Raw genomic sequence first — 21,686 nt, forward strand, 5'->3', positions numbered from 1 at the left:
GTCTGAGGACCCCTGGGGGGTCTCTGAAACCATTTCTGGGGGTCCACAAACTCAAAACTATTTTCACAATAATACTAAGATGCTTTAGTATCCAATACAGCATATGTTGGTAGATATAACCCACCAGACCAAAAGCTCTTTGGGAGATCCTCAACAATTTTTAAGGGTATAAAGCGGTCCCAGAGACCAAAAGATTTGAGAACCGCTGGTCTAAATAAAGGCTGGGCAATCTTAAAATCTTTTTGTTAACCTCTCAATAAAATCACAACCATTTCCTATATCTTTTTGCCTTTCTTTGTATCCCTGGTGATTAGCCCAGTGAATGGCCCATAGTAAGTGCTTATTAAATGCTGCCTGCCTGACTAAAAGTTATAAGGAATAATAAGCATATTTGTAAAACACACTGAAAATACATAAAAATTATATGAGAAAATCCTTTTCCCAACGACCTCTCAATCAAAGAAGAGACTAAAAAGATAAAATCTGTCTACTCATAGAAATATATCCTTTCAGAACTGCAAAGGATGATGAAATGAACATTTCCTAATTCTATTTTATGTTAAAATCTCTAAATAAAAGTTCAGTCGTGAATATATGTGGAAGTTTTCCTAATTTATCCATTCCGAGGAACCATACTTCCTATTATAACTTAGCATATTCCTTAAAACCTAAGCAGAGCAAAGCTCAATGAACAACGGTCTGAAGGCTCTATTTTGTATGGCATACTTACTGGATGTCTGAGGGTACAGAGTTCATACAAAATGCATCCCAAGGACCATATGTCACTGAAACATGAAAAGATTAAAGTTACCAATCGACCATTTAAATTAAGTTTATTCAAATACAAAAAAAATTTTAATCCATCTTTAAGATGGACAGATATTACACTACTAAGGTAATTTACTTTTTAAAAAAATTTATTTTATTTTTAATTTATGGAATAAAATAATCATTTCCATAATATAGTATAATTTTTAAAAAGATACTGCACATGAAATTTAAATTTGAGTATTTATTAACTGGTGTCTTCTGAAAACCCATACTGACTCATACTTAGCCTCAGCATGGCTGCTATCAAGAGGGCCTTATTCAGGTGTCATTTGGGTGATATTTATCCTACAGAGGAACATTTGAGAAATCTTAGATTTAAAGAATCTCAAAAGTTGGAAGATATCTTTATGTTCACCTAGTTCCACACAAAGAAAGAGCCTTTCCTATAACATCCAAGAGAGGTAATCAAATATATGTAAGAGTAGGAAGCTCACTAATTTTTTTAAGTAGACTACTCTACTGCCCAAAAGCTCTAATTTTTAGGAAATTCCCATACTGAGCTTATATATATGTCCCTGTAACTTCCACTTGCTGTTCCTAGTTCTGTATGACCTTTATAATAACCCCAAAAAAGTCTGCTTTCTCTTGAAAACCTCCCTCAGGTCCCAAATCTTATCTTCTAAAAAAAAAAAGGGCTGAAAATCCCTAGTTCCATCAACCAATTTTTTATATACAGCGATTTCTAATTTTTTACCATATTGGTCCCTTTCTTCTAGAAGAGGGAATAAGTTCTATTTTTTTCTTTTTATAATTTTTAATTTTCTCTTCTCCCAGTCCCTCCCCACCCTTTAACAAGGCAAGACATTACAATGTTTATGGTTACAATTACATACCAATTACACATATGAAGTCATGTAAAACATATTTCCATATTAACCATGTTGCAAGAAAAAAAGCAAGAAAAATAAAGAAAGTGAAAAAATATATTTCAACCTATATTCAGAATGTGTAAGTTCTCTGTCTGGAGGTGGGCAGCATTTTTCAACATGAATCCTTTGGAATTGTCATGGGTCATTTTACTGAGCAGAATAGCTAAGTGTTTCACAGCTGATTGTCATTAGAGTATTGCTGTTACTATGTACCTATAATATTCTCCTGGTTCTGCTCACTTTACTTTGTATCAGTTCATATAAGTCTTCCTAGGTTTTTCTTGAACCATCTCCTTTGTCATTTCTTATAACAGTATCCTATCACAATCATATACCACAACTTCTTCAGCCATTCCCCAGTTGATGGGCATCCCCTCAGTTTCCAATTCCTTGTCACCACAAAAAGAGCTGCTATAAATATTTTCTGTACATATGAATCCTTTCCTTTTTCTTTTATCTCTCTGAGGTATAGATCTTGTCGTGGCTATAAAACTGTAGTCCTTTAGTCGTAGTTTCAAATTGTTCTCCAGAATGGTTGGATCAGTTCATAACTTCACCACAGTGCATTAATATCCCTATTTTTTCCATATCCTTTCCAACATTTGTTATTTTCCTTTTCTGTCATATTAGCCAACCTGACAGGTGTAAGGTGATACCTCAGAGTTTTTTTAAAATTGCATTTCCCTAATCAATAGTGATTTAGAGTATTTTTTCCATCATTGTTGATAGTTTTGATTTCTTCTGAAAACTGCCTGTTCATATCCTTTGATCATTTACCAACTGGGGAATCAATATCAGTCAGGGAATGGCTCTTATTCCTATAAATTGGGCTTAGTTCCCTACATATTTAAGAAATTAGACCTTTATTAGAGAGACTTGCTATAAATCTCCCCCATTTCTTGCACACATATACACACACACACACATTTTATACATATGCATATATGTATATATTGATAACTGCATTTCAGTAAAGTTGGTTTTCTCTGTAATACTAGTTATCCCTCCCACATTGTGACTTTTCCCATCGTGGTTTCAATATATTGCGGATCAACATAAGAAATTAAATGGCTCTTTTGGGAGAGTTTTGTGGAAGCTGCAAACAACACGCAAAGGCCAGCAGACAACACAGAGCCCATGACCAAATACTTAACTCAAATTTTATAACAAGATACTGTAAACACTCCATAACAGAAAAGAAAAAATCCAGACCTCCTCTGGTACGAAGGGAGAGCCAAAAAATTTTACTCAGATTTTCCTGATCCTGTGATGTGGAAGGGATAACTGTATTTACTTTCTTTGCAATAAAAAACACAGCTCTGAGGAGAAGTCCACAGGTTTCACCAGGCTGCCAAAAGGGTCCATGACACCAAAAAGGTGAAGAAGCCCTGGTCTAAAAAAGCTTTATTTTTTCATCAAAGGGATGAGTCCCATACCTTTTATTGTTATAAGGCATATTCTCCCAGATTTCCGGAGGCACATAATAAGGTGTTCCCACATATGTACAAGCAAATGCCATAGGCCTGAAGTAACAACAAGAGAAAGTTTTTCAGATTACTACTGAAGGGCAGATGCTTTGATCACTGAATCTACCAAAGAAGAGAACTACATACTTGGAGAGAAGTCGGGCAGATCCAAAATCCCCCAATTTTATGTGTCCATTTTGGGTGAGGAAGACATTCTGCATTACCAAAAGAAAGAGAAAATCAGATTATCTCTTTAACAAATACCCTCCTGTTCACCAGAAGACAAGAGTCTCCAACCGTTGCAGGAAGAGGATCTAATTTTCACTTCTCAGAGACCTTGAGTCCAGGAGTAGAGTACTGGTGTGTTAACAGTAACACCTCTGTGCAGAACAGGGAATTGGGAGTAACAGATGAATCTTGGCAAGGACGGTGGAGTTAGGCGGGTACAGGATGGTTGAGAGATGGGAATGTAGCAGTGTCACCCTGTTTAATATACTTATCAAGCAAGGTTTTCAGACAAGACAGACTTACCAGGTAAGGATTCAAGTTGGAGAAACCTGATACAAGAGATGCTAAAATTTCTTTAGGGTAAAATGGGAGAGTAACAGCAAGGTAAGGACAGGAAGTCTTTTCCAGCTCCGTGTTTTTGGTATTTTTAAAAACTAATTTCTTTAATTTAGCCATATTAGCCAATCTAACAGGCGTGACATGGTACCTCAGAGTTTTTTTTTAAATATTTATTTTCTAATCAATAGTGATTTAAAATATTTTTTCATAATTGTTGATAGTTTTAATTTCTTCTTCTGAAAACTGCCTGTTCATATCCTTTGATCATTTATCAATTGGAGAATGGCTCTTACTCTTATAAAGTAGGCTTAGTTCCCTAAATATTTGACCTCTTGGCCTCAGTTCTCCCACCTGTAAGATGAGGATAATACCACCTACCTCACAAAGTGGTTGTAAAGTGCTGTGCAAACCTCAAAGTTCTATATAAATGCTAGCTACTACTCCGAGTCAGTGACAAGCAATCTGATATTTAAAACTCCGGATTGCCTTCACTTTTAGGTCAAATTCCTCCTGTCACTGTTTTAACACTCCTATTTTCATTTTCTTACACAGGGTATTTAGGTGGCACAGTGGATAGAGGGCCAGCCCTGGAGTCCAGAAGACTTATTTTTGTGAGTTCAAATGTGGCCTCAGATACTTACTAGCTGTGTGACCCTGGGCAAGTCACGTAACCTTGTCTGCCTCAGTTTCCTCATCTGTAAAATGAAATGGAGGAGGAAATGGCAAGCCACTCCAGTATCTTTGCCAAGAAAGCCCCAAATGGGGTCATAACAACAAACCCAGCTAATATGCATCCGAACTGAGATTTAACTCGAAGTCCAGTCCTCTTTCCTTTATATCCCAGGTTTCTCCTCCACAGCACTGGTGCTGTAGGAAACAGATGAACTGACGAGAGGCTAGTGACACCAGGATATTTGCTCAGGTATTTAGGGGATCCAAAAAGAAGCAAGGTGACTGGTTTTTCTTAAGAACAGACACAAGGCAAATAAGAGTAGAGCCTGTCCAGGAACAAACCAGTTGAGGTTAGACAGAACAGTTTAGATGTGTTTGAGGCTGGGTCTTTCTCCCCCATCAATGATTACAGATAACAAGCAGTGGGGGCAGGGAGACGGGGCATGAAGTGGATGAAGAAGTGAAAATGAAAGCTATGGTCAAAGCTGCCTTAGGGATACCTGCCTGAACTTCATTAGCTCAGCTTTCTCCTGGTTTCCTATTCCTCTGGAAGGTGTGTCCACGGCAACAGCAAGTGTGGAATGGTTTGTTTCTAAAACATCAGATAAAGGGGGCTATAGCAATAAAACACACAATATGAAGTCAATCGGTCCTTAGGAGTAAATACTAGCTATTAGTCATTTTCCTCAGAAGCAGAATAGGGCAGTGGAAAAAGTGTGGGTCGAGGAGTCAGAACACCTGGATTCTAACTATTGTCGTTAGACTGTGAGCTCCCTGAGGGCAGAGACTGTCTTTCATCATTCTTTGTATCCCCAGCAGTCAGAAGAGTGCCTAGCACATAGTAGGCACTTAATGAATCTTTATTGACTGAGTAGTTCTGGCTGTGTGTGCTATTTGGTAGCTGTGTGATATGGAACCAGTCACATAATCTGTGACCTGCAGTTTCCTCTTCTATAAAAAGGAAATGTTAATTCCTGTCCTGCTGACCTCAAAAGGCTATTGTGAGGGGCAAATGCCATACTTTATGTGAAAGCATACTGTCACACACTATTATTGTTGCTATTTGATGAGAAGGGGTTAATTGGGCAGGAGAGCAATGCACACCTGAAATGGGAATAGGAGGTCATCATCGAGATGGGAAAAGTTTGCAGGAAGGAAAGGCTGAAAAGGAGAGGACCAAGGAATTGGCTCAATTTCCTTCCTTCCTTTCTTCCTCTCTCCTTCCTTCATTCCCTCTTTCCTCTCTTCCCTCCTTTCTTCTTCCTCCCTTCCCTTCCTTCTCCTTGTTCTTCCCTCCTTTTCTTCCTTCTATCCCTCCCTTCTATCTCTCCCTTCTTTTCTTCCTCTTTCCTTCCTTTTCTTCCTTTTCCTTTTTCCTTCCTTTCTCCCTTTCATTCCTTCCCTTTATTCTTCCCTTTTCTTCCTTCTATCCTTCCCTCTCTCCTCTCCTTCCTTTCTTCTATTTCTTTCCCTTTTCCTTTTTTCCTTCCTTTCTCTTTCCTTCCTTCCCTCTTTTTCTTCCTTCCATCCCTCCCTCCCTCCTTTTCTTTCCATCTCTCCCTTCTTTCCTTCCTGTCTTCTTCCTTCCCTCTCTTCCATCTTTCCCTCCCTCCTTTCTTCCTTCCTTCTTTCAACAACTGGTCTCCCTATCTTGCCCAGGCTGGGAGTATAGGGGCCACTCACAGTCCTGATCTCATTCCAATCAGCACAGGAACTTTGGACTGCTCCATTTCCGATCTATGGCTGTTTACTCCTGTTAGCTAGCCTAGTGGTCTCTCAGCTCCCCAGGGTTCACTACATTAATGCCAAACTTAGTGTTAAGTCCACTACAGCTCAAAACTCCTGAGCTCTAAAGATCCGCCTGCCTCAGCCTCCCTTACAGCTGAGAACACAGGCATGCACCATAGGCTCAGCTCAACTTACTCTCAATAGGGCAAGCTCAAGAAGGTGTACATTGAAGCATTTTTGTCACATAGCTTGTTGCTGCTCAGTTGTGTCCAACTCTTCGTGACCCCATTTGTTTTTTATTTTTATTTTTTGTCAGACATACTGTAGTGGATTGCCATTTCCTTCTCCATCTAATTTTACAGATGAGGAAACTGAGGCAAATAAGGTCAAGTGATTTGCCTAGGGTCACACAGCTAGTCAATATCCGAGGCCAGATTTGAATTCAGGTCTTCCTGACCCCAGGCTCGGCACTCTGTCCACTGTGCCACCTAACTACACAAAGGTAAGTATCTCTGCTTCCTTTGTTCTACACAGGTGACAAAGTGAATAACGTGGCTTTACTCCCAAGGTGTGCATTTAAGTGATGTACCACTGTATCCAGAATGTAACTAAATAATGATTGTTCTGGTCTATTATTATAAACATTGGCATTTTCCTATGCTTACATGCCCTCAAGGCATGCACTAAGGTTCAGAGAACTGTTTGCCCTTACCCTAAGTAGATTCAGACTGCTTTTCTTATTAATTCATGGCCTTCCTTAATGTTCTTATAAGTAATAGCTATCTTGGACTATTACATGAAGAGACTCCCTCTTTAAACTTGCTACTTTTGATTTGCTATGAGCTAGAAAAACATAATCAACCTTGATAACACTACACATAAAATAAGAGTTTACAGGCTCTAAGCAAGCCCTCATCTACAGAGCAGAACATAAGGGCTTTATGTTTAGAATGGCTGAGGTTGCTGGAAGACTAATGTCCAGGTGAGACATTTCTTTGTCTTAGTTGAGAGAATACTACCTATTGCCCTACCCACCTCACAATGATGTTTTGAGAATAAATTGAGCTGGGAGACAGGAAAGCACTTCGGAAAGTTAAGAGTAGTACCCAAATACAAGGAAATGTTATTGTTTTAATGAGTGACATGCTCAACTAAAATGTTTAATCCAAGTTCATCTATAAGCAGGCAGATATTTGTAAAAATAAATGACATCATGTCCACAGGCTGCCCAAAGAGACTAACATTTCCAGGTAGGAAAAAATATTAAAAAATTGTTTTAGTTAAAAAAAAAATTCACTCACTTTGGACTTGATATCTCTATGTAACACCCTTTTTTTGTGAATGTGATTCACTCCCAGGCACATCTGTGTAAACCAGTGAAGTATCTGTGAGGAAAAGATATTTAAAATCCAGTTCACGGAGTACCTTTTATTTAAGGAATTTTTTTAAAATCCACTTATGTTGTATTTTCAGATCTTGAGCATATTAAAACACTATCAAAGCATAAATATGATAATAGGCATGATGATGTAGAGAACTGACTTCAGAGACAGAAATATACGGCTTCCAGACCCACACACCAGCTGTAACCTCTCACTGTCCCTGAGCAATCAAAGAGAGCTATGAGGGCAGAACAGGTACTGATCTCCATCGATGAGGGAATTTCTCCGCCAACGAAATCAGAGAACCAGACAGCATCATCATCTTCATCTTCATTACCATCATTTCATCATCATTACTGTCATATCATCATCATCATCATCATCATCATCATCATCATCTCACCATCATCACCATAATCATTATATCACCATCATCATCTCATCACCATCATCTCACCATCACCATCATTATCATCCTCATCACCACCACCACCACCATCATCAACATCGGATCACGGATCTAGATGCTAGAAGGAATCTAGTCCAACTCTTCATTTTGCAGAAAAGGAAACTGATGCCCAAGGAGGTTAAGAGACTCGCCCAAGGTCACACAGGTAATGTCAGAAGCAAGATCTGAACACAAGTCTCATGTCTACAGAGTTAATGCTTTTTTCCTCACTATGCCACAATGCTTTGTCATCACCATATGTCAGAAAACTAAACAGTCCATCCATTAAAATATTCAGACATGGAATAAAAGAGACAAACTCATATATGATTATTTTACATGTGATGACAATCACTATTTCATTTCAAGCCTTTTTTTTTCATTCAACCAAATCCAAGTAGTTTTGAGATATGTATTTGGTATTAGCATTCACATAAATATAAACCATACTTTTATAATATGAAATGCACAGCACAAATGTGATAAATACAATTTCATTGCTATTTTGGGAGTTTAATGATCATTTCCATCACCGATTTCTTGAGGTTAGCATTTTTTCATATTATGACGATTTATATTATAAAACCTCCTACATTATAGTGCTCTAACATACCATATGACAAATATAAGCTGAATTTAACTGATTTCCTTTTTTATTCTTTTGAGTTTCATTTATCAAAAGTCACTGAATACAGCCATCATAGGATCTACACTACTAATATGACATTTTCCTAAAAAAGAAGTGTTCTTTATCACTACTCACAGTAATGAAAAGCATTATCAACTAATCAAATTAAGCCCTGTGTACCAAAATACAATTTTCTAGGCTGTTTTTTAAATAAAAGAATTAAGTATACACTTTTCTATAAGTAGTATAAGCAAAAGGACAATAAGTACTAATTGTTAAGAACACTTGCCCACTGTCAAATTCAAAGTTAAGTGTACTGAATAGTAGGGTTTATAAAATGAGCAAGAGAAGACTGGAAATGGATACCACCATACACCAAAATGTCTGGCCTCCTGTTTCACTTAGCCAGCAAAACAACATAAAAATATGTTTACTTTTTAAAATGTCAGTAAAACACAAAACAAGGGATGTTTTTAAAACTATATGTGACATATGCTAGTTATAATTCTGAAACAATGCTAATGTCTATATCAGGTTTGTCAAATTTATATAAATTCTACTTGCTAATATTTTCTGAAAAAAAATGTATATATAAATGAGTCCTTCTAAAATGGTTTCAGTCCATCCACTAATGCTACTTCACTTTTAACATTCCAAATTTTACAAATTTTTATGAAAAGGAGAAGGCATCATGGATAGTTTAGTGGACAGGACACTGGACTTGAAGTCAGGAAGACCTGAGTTCAAATCCTGCCTCATATTTACTGGCTGTGTGAGCATGGGCAGGTCAATTAATCGCTCTCAGCCTCAGTTTCCTCAACTGTAAAATGAGGGTGTTGGACTAGATGATCTCTGAAGTCCCTTCCAGCTCTAAATATATTGTCCTATGAAAATTTGATTAATTCAAATCAATCTAAGCATTTATTAAGTACCTACTATGTGTAAGACACTGTGGTAGATGTTGGTACACAAAGAACACAAGATATACATCCTGCTGCTGTCAGGGAGCTTGCATCTTATCAGAGTGAAAACATAGTATACAGAGAGGCCAAGTTAAGTGCAAAAGAGATGTTTAAGAAAGCAGATCTCTTACCATATCCTCAGGGAATAATTTTCCTCTTTGATGTTTAATCTTTTGCATGAGATCACCTTCATCACAATATTCCATCACTATATACAGGTGTCCATCAGCTTGGAAAAATTTTAAATTTGTTAGTTAATTATTCTATAAACAATATCAGAAATGTGGACACTACTATGCAAGAACAAAATAAATGAATATTTACCTTCAAATGACTCCTTAAAGGCAACAATATTGGGATGCTTCATTTTAGCCAACAGAACGGCTTCCTTCCTAGAGTTCTTTACATCAGAAAGAGACTGGAAAAAACGGTTTTAAAATTTTAAGTTTTAAAATTTTAAATTCTATGAATACATTCACAAAATGTTCAATAATGATAATCCACAGTTATAAAGTACAACAACTGTGTTAAGGTAGGTTATCCTCTTTTATCTGATAAGGAAATTGAGGCAGAGGGGGATATAATGACTCATTATAGTTAGTAAATATCATTGTAAGGATTGGAAACCCAGGTCTCTCAACACCATAGTCAATGCTCTTTCTCCTAGGACACTGCTCATATAATGCATTTATATTCTTTAACTAGTTTAGAAACACAAGGCTAATTTAAGTGATTTTACACAAATCCACTCATTTGGTCTCCTATGAATTGAACATAGTAAGTGCTCAGTGACCTGCATAATAAAATTACAATTCACATCTATATTGTGTTTCATGATATAAAAAGCCCTTTCCTCACAAAAGCACCATGAGGCAGGCTGTACAAATATTTTTATCCCCATTTTACAGGTGAGGGCACAGGCTCAGATGAAATGATTTGCCCATGGTCACGTACCTAGGAAGGGTGAACTTAAAGGGGTCATAGGTCACAGACCTAGAGTGGGAAGAGACAAGTATAAACCCTTCATTTTTCAGATGAGACCCTGAGGCCCAGGGAGGTCACTGCTAAGTAAGCACAAAAGGTAGGATTGGAGCCCAGGTTCTCCGACTCCAGAACCAATACTCTTGTTGCTATACTACGCTGCCTGATACTCTGACTCCAAGTCTGGGAGTAAATTGTGTGCTTTAGATATGATTCACCCATCACACTATACCTCTGGGGACCTCTCTTCAATAGCCACCACTGTGTTTTCAGAAAAACATAAAGCAATTTTGAACACAACATAATTAGGAAAGGAAATAATGATAATGATAATGATAATAATAATAATATAATGATTGGCTTTTTACACCAGGACAAATTTAAGTTTGAGATGTAAATCCTGGAAAAGTTTTTCCTAAACTGTGATTAGCAAAACTTGCTGTTTGAGGTAAAAGCTCATAGGATTTTATTTTGAGTCGTCTGATGGGTCATAATCCATCGATAATCAATAATCCACCATCTGAGAGAAATGCCACAAGCTACTCAGAGAAGGTGATACTGGTGGGAAGTCAGCATTGGGAAAAGCTGAGAGGACAATCTTAGCCTCAGTCTATGATGGGATCCTCCTGGCTCAGTTTCCCCATTATGTTCCTTTGAAAAGGAATGTTACCCACCTGGCTATTCCTGAGTCTGGCTATGAGGTGGATTTGACGCTGCATGGGTGGAAAACTGAATTATCTGAATCCAAACAGAGCTAAGGATGTTCTATCCTCTCAAAGTTGGGCCCTAAATCTAGTCCCTGCTTTATATCTGGGCTCTGCAGTTTTTTTCTGTCAGATTTGTGTCTTCCAGACTATGGGCCACTCACCTACAGTTAGTAGCAAACATCGAGTACCAGCCAATGTTCCCACATCATTCCCTGGATGCAGCCTGTGCTTGCTTCCAGTCAACCTCCTCTTTGGGACCCCCTCAAGGCAGGGACAGCTCTATGCCCCTTGCCAGCAGGAAGCAGGTTCGGAAGCTGAGACCTTCACCCCTTACTCTAAAAGAATTAGGGTCCCATTTGTTTGAGGGGGGAATGATGAGGATGGGATCTAGACCCCAAAAAGGAAAAACCCTGGATTTTTTCACATGGCCAAGCCTGAGGCTATAATCCCAGCAACTGGCCTTTTATTGTGGCTACACCCAATCTCCCCTCCATTGTCTTGCCTCTCTATGGCCCCAGGCCACTTCCCACCCTTGGTAATTCTATTACCTCATGGACTACTTGGTCACTCCTAGATCCCCCCCAAAGTCTTTCTGTATATAAGGTCCATCTTGTCTCCATTAAGATGCTGGGATTCTTATAATCTAACCACTGCTCAGATTCTTAAAATCTAGCCACTGCTTACCAACGTTCAGACTCCTTAAGAGTCTGCCTGATATGGCAGATGTTCTAATAAACTTTGTCTTTGGCTGGAAAAAAAAAAGCCTAAAACAACACTAAGACATTTGAGACAGCCTATATTATCTCATCTGACCCTCACAACAACCCTGGGAAGATAAGTGCTATTATTCCCCATTTTACAGATGACAAAACTCAGGCTCATGAAGGTTAAGTGACTTGCCCATGGTCACAAAGCTGAAAAGTATCTGAGTCGCTGAGAAAGAATTTGGGCTTCTGATTCTAAGCCTCTTACTCTATCCACTGTGCCACCCAGGTACTATAAGTATATGCCAAAATACATATGCATACGTGTGTACATATATAGCCATGTATAGAAATGCATTCCAATAAGCAACATAAATGATTTTAGGATTCCATATTTTGTGTTTTACACATTGCTGGTCTTTTTCTTTGATGTAGATAATACATCAAAGCTGGACACTACAGAGTGCTGTAGACAACATATCAAAAAGGACACATGCAGAAACCACGTACAGAAGAAAACATGTTCAAAAAAAATTTTTTCCCATAAAGTACTCTAATATCTTTTTAGGAGTGAGATGTAAAACCTATAGTTTTATCTTGCCATTATGAATCTGGCAATGACTGCATAGTGGCATTTATAACAAGGTTAAAGTAGAAATTTCTTGATATTCTAAATAGCCTTATGAATTCCAATAAAATATATCATTAGATAAATATTTTAAATCCAAGTAGAGTAAAACACCATTATAAAATTCTTCCCATATCCCCTAATTCCTTTATGCTATGGGTCAAACTGTGCCACCATGTTATATCAGGACAAAGTCTATAGAGAGCAGCTAAGTTCTCTCCCTGCCTACCCATTCCAAGATCACAACAGGGTGATGCTATAAGGCAGCACGTGTCTTGGGTAACCTCTTTTTTTGGGGGGGTGACTTCTTGCAGCAAACTTTTGAAAGGTCAGGACACAGGACAGGCAGCACCAAAAAATGGTCATCTGTATCACTGCAGGGAACACCTACATTGATGAGATCACAGATCTAATGGAGTACTAGATTATTTTCACATGTTGTTTCCAGGAATCATTACACTTGAAAACTACCAAAACTTTCACAAATATCCAGGTAAAGAATTTAGGAATTCTTGTGAATTATCCTTATTTATGTCCATAACCATTCAATGTTGGACAATTTTTCTTTTCATTTGTTACTAGCACACTGTGCCTGGTCCAGTTCAAAGGAGCTTTTTTCACTAATAAGGCCCCAGAAATAGTTATGGAACATATCAAAATGTAGGGGCAGCTAGGTGGTGAAGTGGATAGAGGGCCAGCCTAGAGTCAGGAAGACCCAAGTTCAAATCTGGCTTCAGACACTTACTAGCTGTGTGACCCTGAACAAGGTACTTAATTCTGTTTGCCTCAATTTCCTCATCCATGAAATGAGCTGGAGAAGGAAATGGCAAATCCTCCAGTATCTTTGCCAAGAAAACCCCAAAAAGGGTCACAAAAAGTCAGATACAACTGAAATGATTGAACAACAACAGTATCAAAATGTAAGTAAAGGGGAAGGGAACCTCCCTTTGGGGACTGGGCCTGTTCAAATGAGAATTTTTACTCAAATGCCTACTGGGTGAGAGGCCTGAGATTTACTCTGTAAAGCATCACAATGCCTTTGGCATGCAACACAAATGCTATGTGAAATTTGAGGAATTTAGGATCATACATTTAGGGCTAAATGAAACCTCTGAGGTCATTAAGGCTGATATCTTCATTTTATTTCTTGTTCAGTTGTGTCTGACTCTTCATGATCCCATTTGGGGGTTTCCTGACAGAGATACTAGAGTGGTTTGCCATTTCCTTCTCCAGCTCATTTTACAGATGAGGAAACTGAGGCAAACTCTTCAGTGACCTGCCCAGGGTCACACAGCTAGTAGGTGTCTATGATTGGATCTGAAATCAGGAAGATGAATCTTCCTCGTTCCAGGCTTGGCCCTCCATCCATTGGGCCACCTTAGTTGCCCATCTTTATTTGAAAGCTAAGGAAAATGAGGACCAGGCCAGTTAAAATTACTTTGTAAAAGTCACACAGCTAGTAAGTAGAAATGGAATTGGAAGCTGATCCCTCTGGCTCCCAGTGTGTGGGATTTTTCACTATGCCTCAATTATTCTGCTTATCCTTTGACCAAAGTCAGGCTTTATGCGAAAAGAGGTCTGTGCTAAAAGCCCATCTTTGCCTCAGTACAAGAAAGAGTTGCATCCTATTTTCCAGATAAAAACAAGTTTTAAAAAGAGGGAAAGAGAAGAAAATGAAGCCACTTGAATTCAGCGAGATCAAATCATCTACGTCTCTTTGGGGTCACTATGATTTTTCTCCATCTCAGATAATACAATCCTGTTTTCTTCTTTCTCATAAATCATCAACCTTAAGAACTGAATTGGGACTTTCTGATTATCAAATCAAGCCCCTTCTATAAAATCAGAAAACTTTGGTCTACTGAGGGGAAAGTGTCTTCCCTAAGGTCAAAGAGACTTCCCCAAGGTCAAAGAAAAGGGCAGGAGCTGAGGAACCCATCCCCACGGCTCCTGATTTCAGTCCAGTGCCTTCTCTTCACTAAGGTACATCATGCTGCCTCCCTTAGGCTTTCTCTGTCTGACCAGGCACCACTTGCATAGGTATATTAATCCTACCCTTAACTTTTCAACATAATGATGAGGATAGTGACAGCAAGTCACATTTATATAGTACAAAATCTGGTTCTCAAAGCACTTTCACTATTGTCAGGGAATTCTTGGGTTCTGATCATTTTTGTTTCCTGCTATGGCTGAAATTTCATTTGGTCACAAGTGGACATACTGAGCAAACCAACAGTGATGGTCTCTTCATTGGTGGTGCAAAGGCGACATTGTAACCATCTACATCAAGGATGATGACTCATCATTTTAAAGAAACAGCATACAGAAACCATTTTTTAACCTTGACGCTCATCCTGGGTCTATACATATAAATCTGATTCAACATAAGCCTAGGGATTATCTGATGATACAGTGAGAGTTAATTTCTGAAATAGTTACCTTGGGAAGCCTTATTTCCTTCATCGCATACTTCTGGTTGCTGCTTTCTTGTTGAACTAAAAGAGCCCGGCCGAAGGAGCCCTCCCCAATCACCTTCAGTACTGTGTAGTTATCCATAATGAAGCCTCAGTTGATGTTGGTGAAGGTTATCTTTCATAAGTTAGTCTTCCAAATCCTACAGACTACATTAAAAAACAAAAACAAAAATAAAACATAAGAACCAGCAGCACTCAGGTTAATTTTTTTTTTAAAGAAACAAATAATGGGAAACTATGATCCCTCTTGGGCCGCCAGGTGGTACAGCGGATAAACTGACAGGCCTAGAGTCAAGAAGATCTGAGTTCAAATATGACCTCACACTTCACTGAACCCTGTTTGCCTCAGTTTCCTCATACATAAAATGAGCTGAAGAAGAAAACAGCAAACCTCTCCAGTATCTTTGCCAAGAAAACCCCAAATGGGGTCACAAACAGTCAGATACAGCTGAATAGCAGCAACATGATCCCTTTTATAAGGGACCTTGAATTGTCTGGAAGAAAAATGCTACAGAAACTTTAAATATAACAGGAAAAAAAAGTTGTAAAATGCAAATCACTGTTCTTCGAGGCTAAGGTTGCTGAATTTTTTAATTTTTTATTTCATGTGATCTATTTTCTATTAGAATTTAGGGATGCTGCTAGGTACTGGCTCTATGATTTCAATGGTATAAGGAGTTCCCAGTCCCAATCCAACAAGCATTTATTAAGTACCTACTAGATGCCTGGAATATGCAAATTGAAAAGCAGCTCTTGTCCTTTTGAGGATCTTCCAATCTACTGGAGAAAAACAATGTATAAACAGGTCAGGTATATACACATGCTAATTTGAGGAAGGAAAGAGTATGAACAAGAAGGAGATCAGGAATGCCTCCCCTCAGGAAGTGGAACATAAACTGAGCCCACAAGACTCTAACAGGCTGAGATGAGGAGGAGAGGGGGCAATTCAGGCACTGGTATACAAACGAACAGACACGGGAAATAGAAATCCAAGTTCAGGAATAGCAAATAGAGTCATTTGGCTAAAACATAGGATGTACAAAGGGAAGTAATGTGCACTAAACCTAGAGAAATTAGCTGGGAATATATACATGTGTATATATATGTGTGTGTATGCATGTGTATATATATATATATATATATACACACACACACACACACACACATATATATATATATATATATTTTTTTTAATTAAGGACCAATCAGCCAACCAGTAGAACTTTCCTATGTAAAATCTTTTTTAAAAGATTCCATCCCAAAGGGTTTCATCTTTGATTTTGTAAAGTTTAGGCAAATGAAGGAATAAACAAGCTATTTTAAATTCTGTTCTGAGGTCTCCCTCATTCTTAGATATATATATATATATATATATATATATATATATATATATATATATATTTTAAATTCATATCCTTTTTTTTCTTTGCCATCATTTCTTCTGCGGCAAACTTATCAATGAACAACGATCACCGGCGACATGCTGGCTGATAACCTTTGATTTTTGGTGGGTAGTCATCACATTAAGATTGCTAACTTGTTTAGGTTTTCCAGGGGTAAGCAGCAATAGATCTAATTCTAGGAAATAGTAATAGTCAGAAGGAAATGTCCATTACTGTCTCTCCAATGTTCACCTCGAGCTTTCAACTGGAACACTCTCAACCCTTAGAATGAGGACATATGCAACTCACAATCACAGAATCTAGGCTTGGAAAGGCTTTCAAGTCATGAGTCCAACATCACAGTAAAGGAAGCCCGGCTCCCAAGGCGGCTGGATTTTAACATCCCCAGTGACACCTTCAGCCCCTCACCAGGACTGTCTTTAGGAATCAAGTGGTTCGAAATTTCTTTATTCTGACTGGGTGAATATTTGCTCCCCCTGTAACTTCTCCCAATATTTGCTAATTCTCCCCAGTGAGAATTAGGCAGAATAAATGTAATCCCTCTTCCACAAGGCAGTCCTTCAAATATCTGAAGACACTTACAATGCACTTAAGGCTAAATGACCCACTCCCTCCTCAGTCTTTAAATCTTTTCTCTTATCATGGAGCTTTGTATTTTTAGAAGGAAAAAACCCAACTCTTCCCATTCTACAAAATGCTCTCACCACCCAGGTAAATTTAAAATTGCAAAAGCAAATAAACACCTGCAAAGATGGAGAAGGGTTAGGATCCGCTTGTGTGCATGGAATGCTGTACCTTACCTCTCAAAGCGGGGCTATATAGTTGTTTGAGGTGACCACCTTGAACGCTCAAGGCTGTTTAGGAAAACTTACGCATCGGTATCCTACCCTTCTGTTTTGGGGGACCACCCCCAATACACCAAGTACTACTTTCTTTTAAAAAACCAAAACCAAAACTCTGGGGTTTCACTTCGGCTGTGCATATAGACACTGAGGCCGAGTCTAGAAGGGCGCATAGGTGCGGAGGATCAGGGTGGGAGTGGACTCACCCGACCCTAGCAGGGAGTGCAAGGAGTAGGGGGTGGGGCAGGGCTGGACGGCTGGAGAGCGGCTGCACAGCAACCCCGGACCTGGTGGGGGAGGTTGGCTGCATCGACCTGCCCAGCCAGGAAGTGCAGGACACGAGCTTCCAGCCCTTTGTTTCCCTAGGGAGCTCCAGGGGCCCTAGTCCGTTCTGGCTCAGCTCTCCCTCCCCACTGTCCCTGGGAAGTAGTCATTATATACCCTGATGCATCTGCAGCCCCCGAGCTTTCCCCCAAGCCGGCAACCCGGCAGCCCCTGGCAGCGCTCACGCAGAACCTTCCCCAGCTGCGGGACTCCTCCAGGTCTGCCAACAGGGCGCGGAGGCGGGAACATAGGCACCCCGGTGAATAATACAGGCAGGATTCTAGGGCGGCCGGGCCCTTGACGAATTGGCTTTCTGGTTCTTGGGTCAAAGACAAAGAGACCGAAAAAAGCGGGAGGGTAGTTGTCTTTGAATTAGAAAGACTACAGAACTCGGTGCTGGTGTTTTGTTTAAAGGAATTACTTGGGGCAGCTAGGTGGTGCAGTGGATAGAGCACCAGCCCTGAAGTCAGGAGGACCTGAGTTCAAACTCGACCTTAGACCAAACGATTGATACTTACTAGCTGTGTGACCCTGGTCAAGTCACTTAACCCCAATTGCCTAAAAGAAGAAATTACTTTGTGTTGCAGCTCAGAAATACCAAATACCTTAATATACCTAGTGTGTTCCTAATAACAGCTGAAGTTTTACAGTAGCATTGCTGTTGAATGTTTTAATTGTTTATTACCAGTAAAAAAATACTTCATGCAGTAGGAACGATCAGAACCCCTGTTCAATTAGATGAGTGGATCAGGCAATAAATATTTGTTTAGTTCCTACTATGTGCCAAGCACTGTGCTGTGAGCTGGGGATATAAAGAAAGACAAAAGACAGTCCCTGCCCTCAAGGAGCTCACAGCACTGAGGAGACAACATGCAAACATCTAGGTACAAACGAGTTCTTTACAAGATAATTAATATGAAATTACAGAAAATGGACTCCAGTAGAGTTAATCCTATAGTTAAATGTCACCCCTCCACGCTCAGGTGAGAAACCAAACTATAGTGGGTGAAAATTTTTTTCCATTGAGTCCCGGCAGATCATAGAGGAATTCTGCAATGATCTCTGTCTGCAGTAACACTGAGCAGTAGCCCACAGGGCAATCTGGCCTCTGTCCCACATAGGACAAGCTGACTAGTTCAAAAATAGGGTAGTGAATAAAAAGGCAGCTGTGGTGGGTGTGATCCAAGGCTGAGGTTTGGCAGGGCAAAATCTTTCACAGGATTCAAGAGAAGAAGGTAATGTAGAATTGACCTGGGCCACCAGTTTCACTTTAGTTATCTATTTTATCTTTTGTAATTGCTTCTCTCCCTTGTTTGATGAAGAATATATCTTTTTGCTCATCTGCAAAAGGTATATGATCTGCTTTTTAATGATTATGATCTTTAATAATAGGATACTGTATAGGATGTATAGTGGGGATATGGTATGGAATTAAGGTACTGACCTCATTTCTACCTGAAAGCCTCCCAGTTTTCCCAACACTGACACTCCCCACTCAGTTCAGGCTCTCATCACCTCATACTTGGACTATTGCAATAGCCTGCCACAAGTCTCTCCCCACTCCAATCTATCATCCACTCAGCTCAGTGGTCAGAGGTCTGACCATCACCTTCTTCACTCAACTCTAGTGACTCTCTGTCGTGTCCAGGATCAAATTTGACACTGGCATTCTTGATGTTCATCGGACAAGATACTCCATCTCCCAACTCGTTTTCACTGGCCATCCCCCATGCATGGAATGTTCTCTCTCATCTCTACCTCTTGGCTTTGTGTGGGACAAGTGAAAGTTTCTCATGTGAAATGTAAGCTATGCTCCAAAATGTAGTGAGGCTTCAGCATGAGCTAGGCCTAAGTTTCACTTTCGTTTTTGGGGAATGGGGGCTGTGCACCAGCTGCCCGCCCCCTCCCTTGTTTTGTAACCACCCCTTCTGTTGTTTTGTGCCTTAACTTTACCATATAAGGCAATCCTCTAGCTCCCAAGCTAGTTTTGAGTAAAATGTATCTCTTGGGTTCTAAATATAGACTGTGAGGTCTCTTGCCTCAGCCAATGAGGATAAAGAGAGTGAGACAAACAAGTGGGGAGGGGGGCTTTTTGGAGTGGTTTGCCTAAGACTATATAACTGCTTGCTGCTGTTTGTGCCAGGCCTCACTACTCTAGTCTGCTGTGGGTAGGTGATGTCCAACTCTCTCTCTCTCTCTCTCTCTCTCTCTCTCTCTCTCTCTCTCTCTCTCTCCCTCTCTCTCTCTCTCTCTCTCCCTCTCTCTCTCTTTCTTTCTCTCTCTCTCTCTCTCTCTCTCTCTCTCTCTCTCTCTCTCTCTCTCTCTCTCTCTTCTCTCTCTCTCTCTCTTGACTTGCTAGAATAAAACCTTCTGTTTTCTACCTGGAGATACCTCTGAGTTTTTATTTGGGTAAGTGGTCTCAATCCCACTCAGCTTCCTTCAAGTCCCAGCAAAAGTCCCACCTTCCACAGAAAGCTTTTCCCTACCTCTTAATTACAATGCCTTTCCTCTGTTGATTATCTATTTATTTCTGAATATAGTTTGTTCATAGTAATTTACGTGTTGTCTCCCTTAGATTGTGAGGTCTTCTCCTCAAGGGCAGGGACCATCTTTTGCCCTTCTTTGTATCCTTAGCATTTAGCATAGTGCCTGGTACGTAGGCACTTAATGTTTCTTGACTAACTTGACTGATATGGTATTGAGTAATATGTATATTTTAGCAGCCCCATTTGGAAGATGCCATAAGTCTCTTAGTTTAGTTTTTCCAGCAAATTATTCAATTTTTTGTTTTCCATTTTATCTTTGTTAGATTTGTGCAAAACTGAGAGATTAAAATATCTTGCTCCTATTACATTATTGTCTGTATCTTGTAATTCAGTTAATTTTTCCTTTATGAATTTTCATGCAAAGGCATTTGGAGTATATAACTTTAATATTGATATTGATTTGTTGTCTATGGTTCTTTTCAGTATAATGTAGATTCCTTATCTCCTTTTATGTTGCAAATGTTTGTTTTTGCTCTTGTCTAGTAGCAGGATGGGCAGCTGGATGGTTCAGTGGATTGAGTACTGGGCCTGGAGTCAGACATTTACTAGTTCTGTGACCCTGGGCAAGCTACTTAACCTCTATTTGCCTTAATTCACTGGAGAAGGAAATGGCAAACCATTCCAGTATCTTTGCCAAGAACACCCCAGGGACAATATGGTCTTTGGGATCATGGAGAGTTGGACATGACTGAACAATAGCATGATGACAACCTCTGCTTTTTTGTATTCAACTGATGCACAAACTTTATTCCAGTCTTTTATTTTTATTGTCTTTGTTTTTTCAGGTGTGTTTCTTGTAAGCAACTGGAATTTTGTTTTCTTATTGAATATCACTTTTTCCCTGTTTTATTGGATTATTTAATCTACTTATATTTAAAGTTACGAATTAGATGTATATTTCCCTCTATTTCTCTATTTTTTCCCCTGAATTAGGATGTTATTTTTCTTCCTTTGTAAATCTTGTACTTTGTCTCCAGTTATTTTGGCTTAATTTACTTTGAAACAACCCTATTCTTATAGTTTCTTTCCTCTCACCCTCAAACTCCCTCTCCCATTTTCTATCCCTTTCCCTAATTTTGGAATTTTGCTTAATTCCTTTTTCTTTCTTCCTTTTATCTAGTCATTTAATTCATCTCATTTTTTCTGTTAAAGAGAAACCTTCCTCTACTTCTTCCATTTGTTTTCATTTTCTGTGCCTTTTTCTAAAAAGGATTCCTCTCATTCTCTTCTCTATTTTAGACTTTTATTCTTAGATTCAAGTCCTCGTACTTGTTTTATTCCTACTTTTAAAAATTTCCCTATATTCCTTCTAAAACACCTATTTTTGTGTTCCTTCCTCCAAATTTTCTATATTACTGCCTTGTAGATCTTGCCCTCTCTTCTGTTGAGCCTCACTCTTAGAAGGATCACTTCTAAAAGATGAGAGGCTAGAATTATTGCCCCATTGTAGAAATTTTCTTATATCCCTGATTGTCCAGTTAATTACTAATCCCTGCTGACCCCACGATCATTTTTCTCCCTTTT

General features: G+C 39.1%; 1 protein-coding gene across 4 annotated transcripts in view; it reads right to left on the minus strand.

The window, feature by feature from the left end:
• Positions 1–17,862, minus strand: part of NEK3 (NIMA related kinase 3) — a 34,095-nt gene extending 16,233 nt beyond the window's left edge. The window contains exons 1-9 of one of the 4 annotated variants that reach the window (XM_020970000.2): positions 17,734–17,862; positions 15,766–15,824; positions 15,013–15,194; positions 9,878–9,971; positions 9,685–9,782; positions 7,435–7,518; positions 3,314–3,381; positions 3,137–3,223; positions 731–785 (exon numbers count right to left, since the gene is read on the minus strand). In XM_020970000.2, coding sequence (XP_020825659.1) covers positions 731–785; positions 3,137–3,223; positions 3,314–3,381; positions 7,435–7,518; positions 9,685–9,782; positions 9,878–9,971; positions 15,013–15,129 — 603 coding nt within the window. In that variant the 5' untranslated portion in view covers positions 15,130–15,194; positions 15,766–15,824; positions 17,734–17,862. Of the gene's footprint in view, positions 1–730; positions 786–3,136; positions 3,224–3,313; positions 3,382–7,434; positions 7,519–9,684; positions 9,783–9,877; positions 9,972–15,012; positions 15,195–15,761; positions 15,828–17,733 lie in introns of all 4 variants that reach the window. The other 3 variants (XM_020970001.2, XM_020969998.2, XM_020969999.2) reach the window with 3 other exon arrangements.
• Between the last annotated feature and the right edge of the window lie 3,824 nt (positions 17,863–21,686).

Source organism: Phascolarctos cinereus, unplaced genomic scaffold, assembly GCF_003287225.1.
Source record: "Phascolarctos cinereus isolate Bilbo 61053 unplaced genomic scaffold, phaCin_HiC Scaffold_726;HRSCAF=1367, whole genome shotgun sequence".
Classification (NCBI taxonomy): Eukaryota; Metazoa; Chordata; class Mammalia; order Diprotodontia; family Phascolarctidae; genus Phascolarctos; species Phascolarctos cinereus.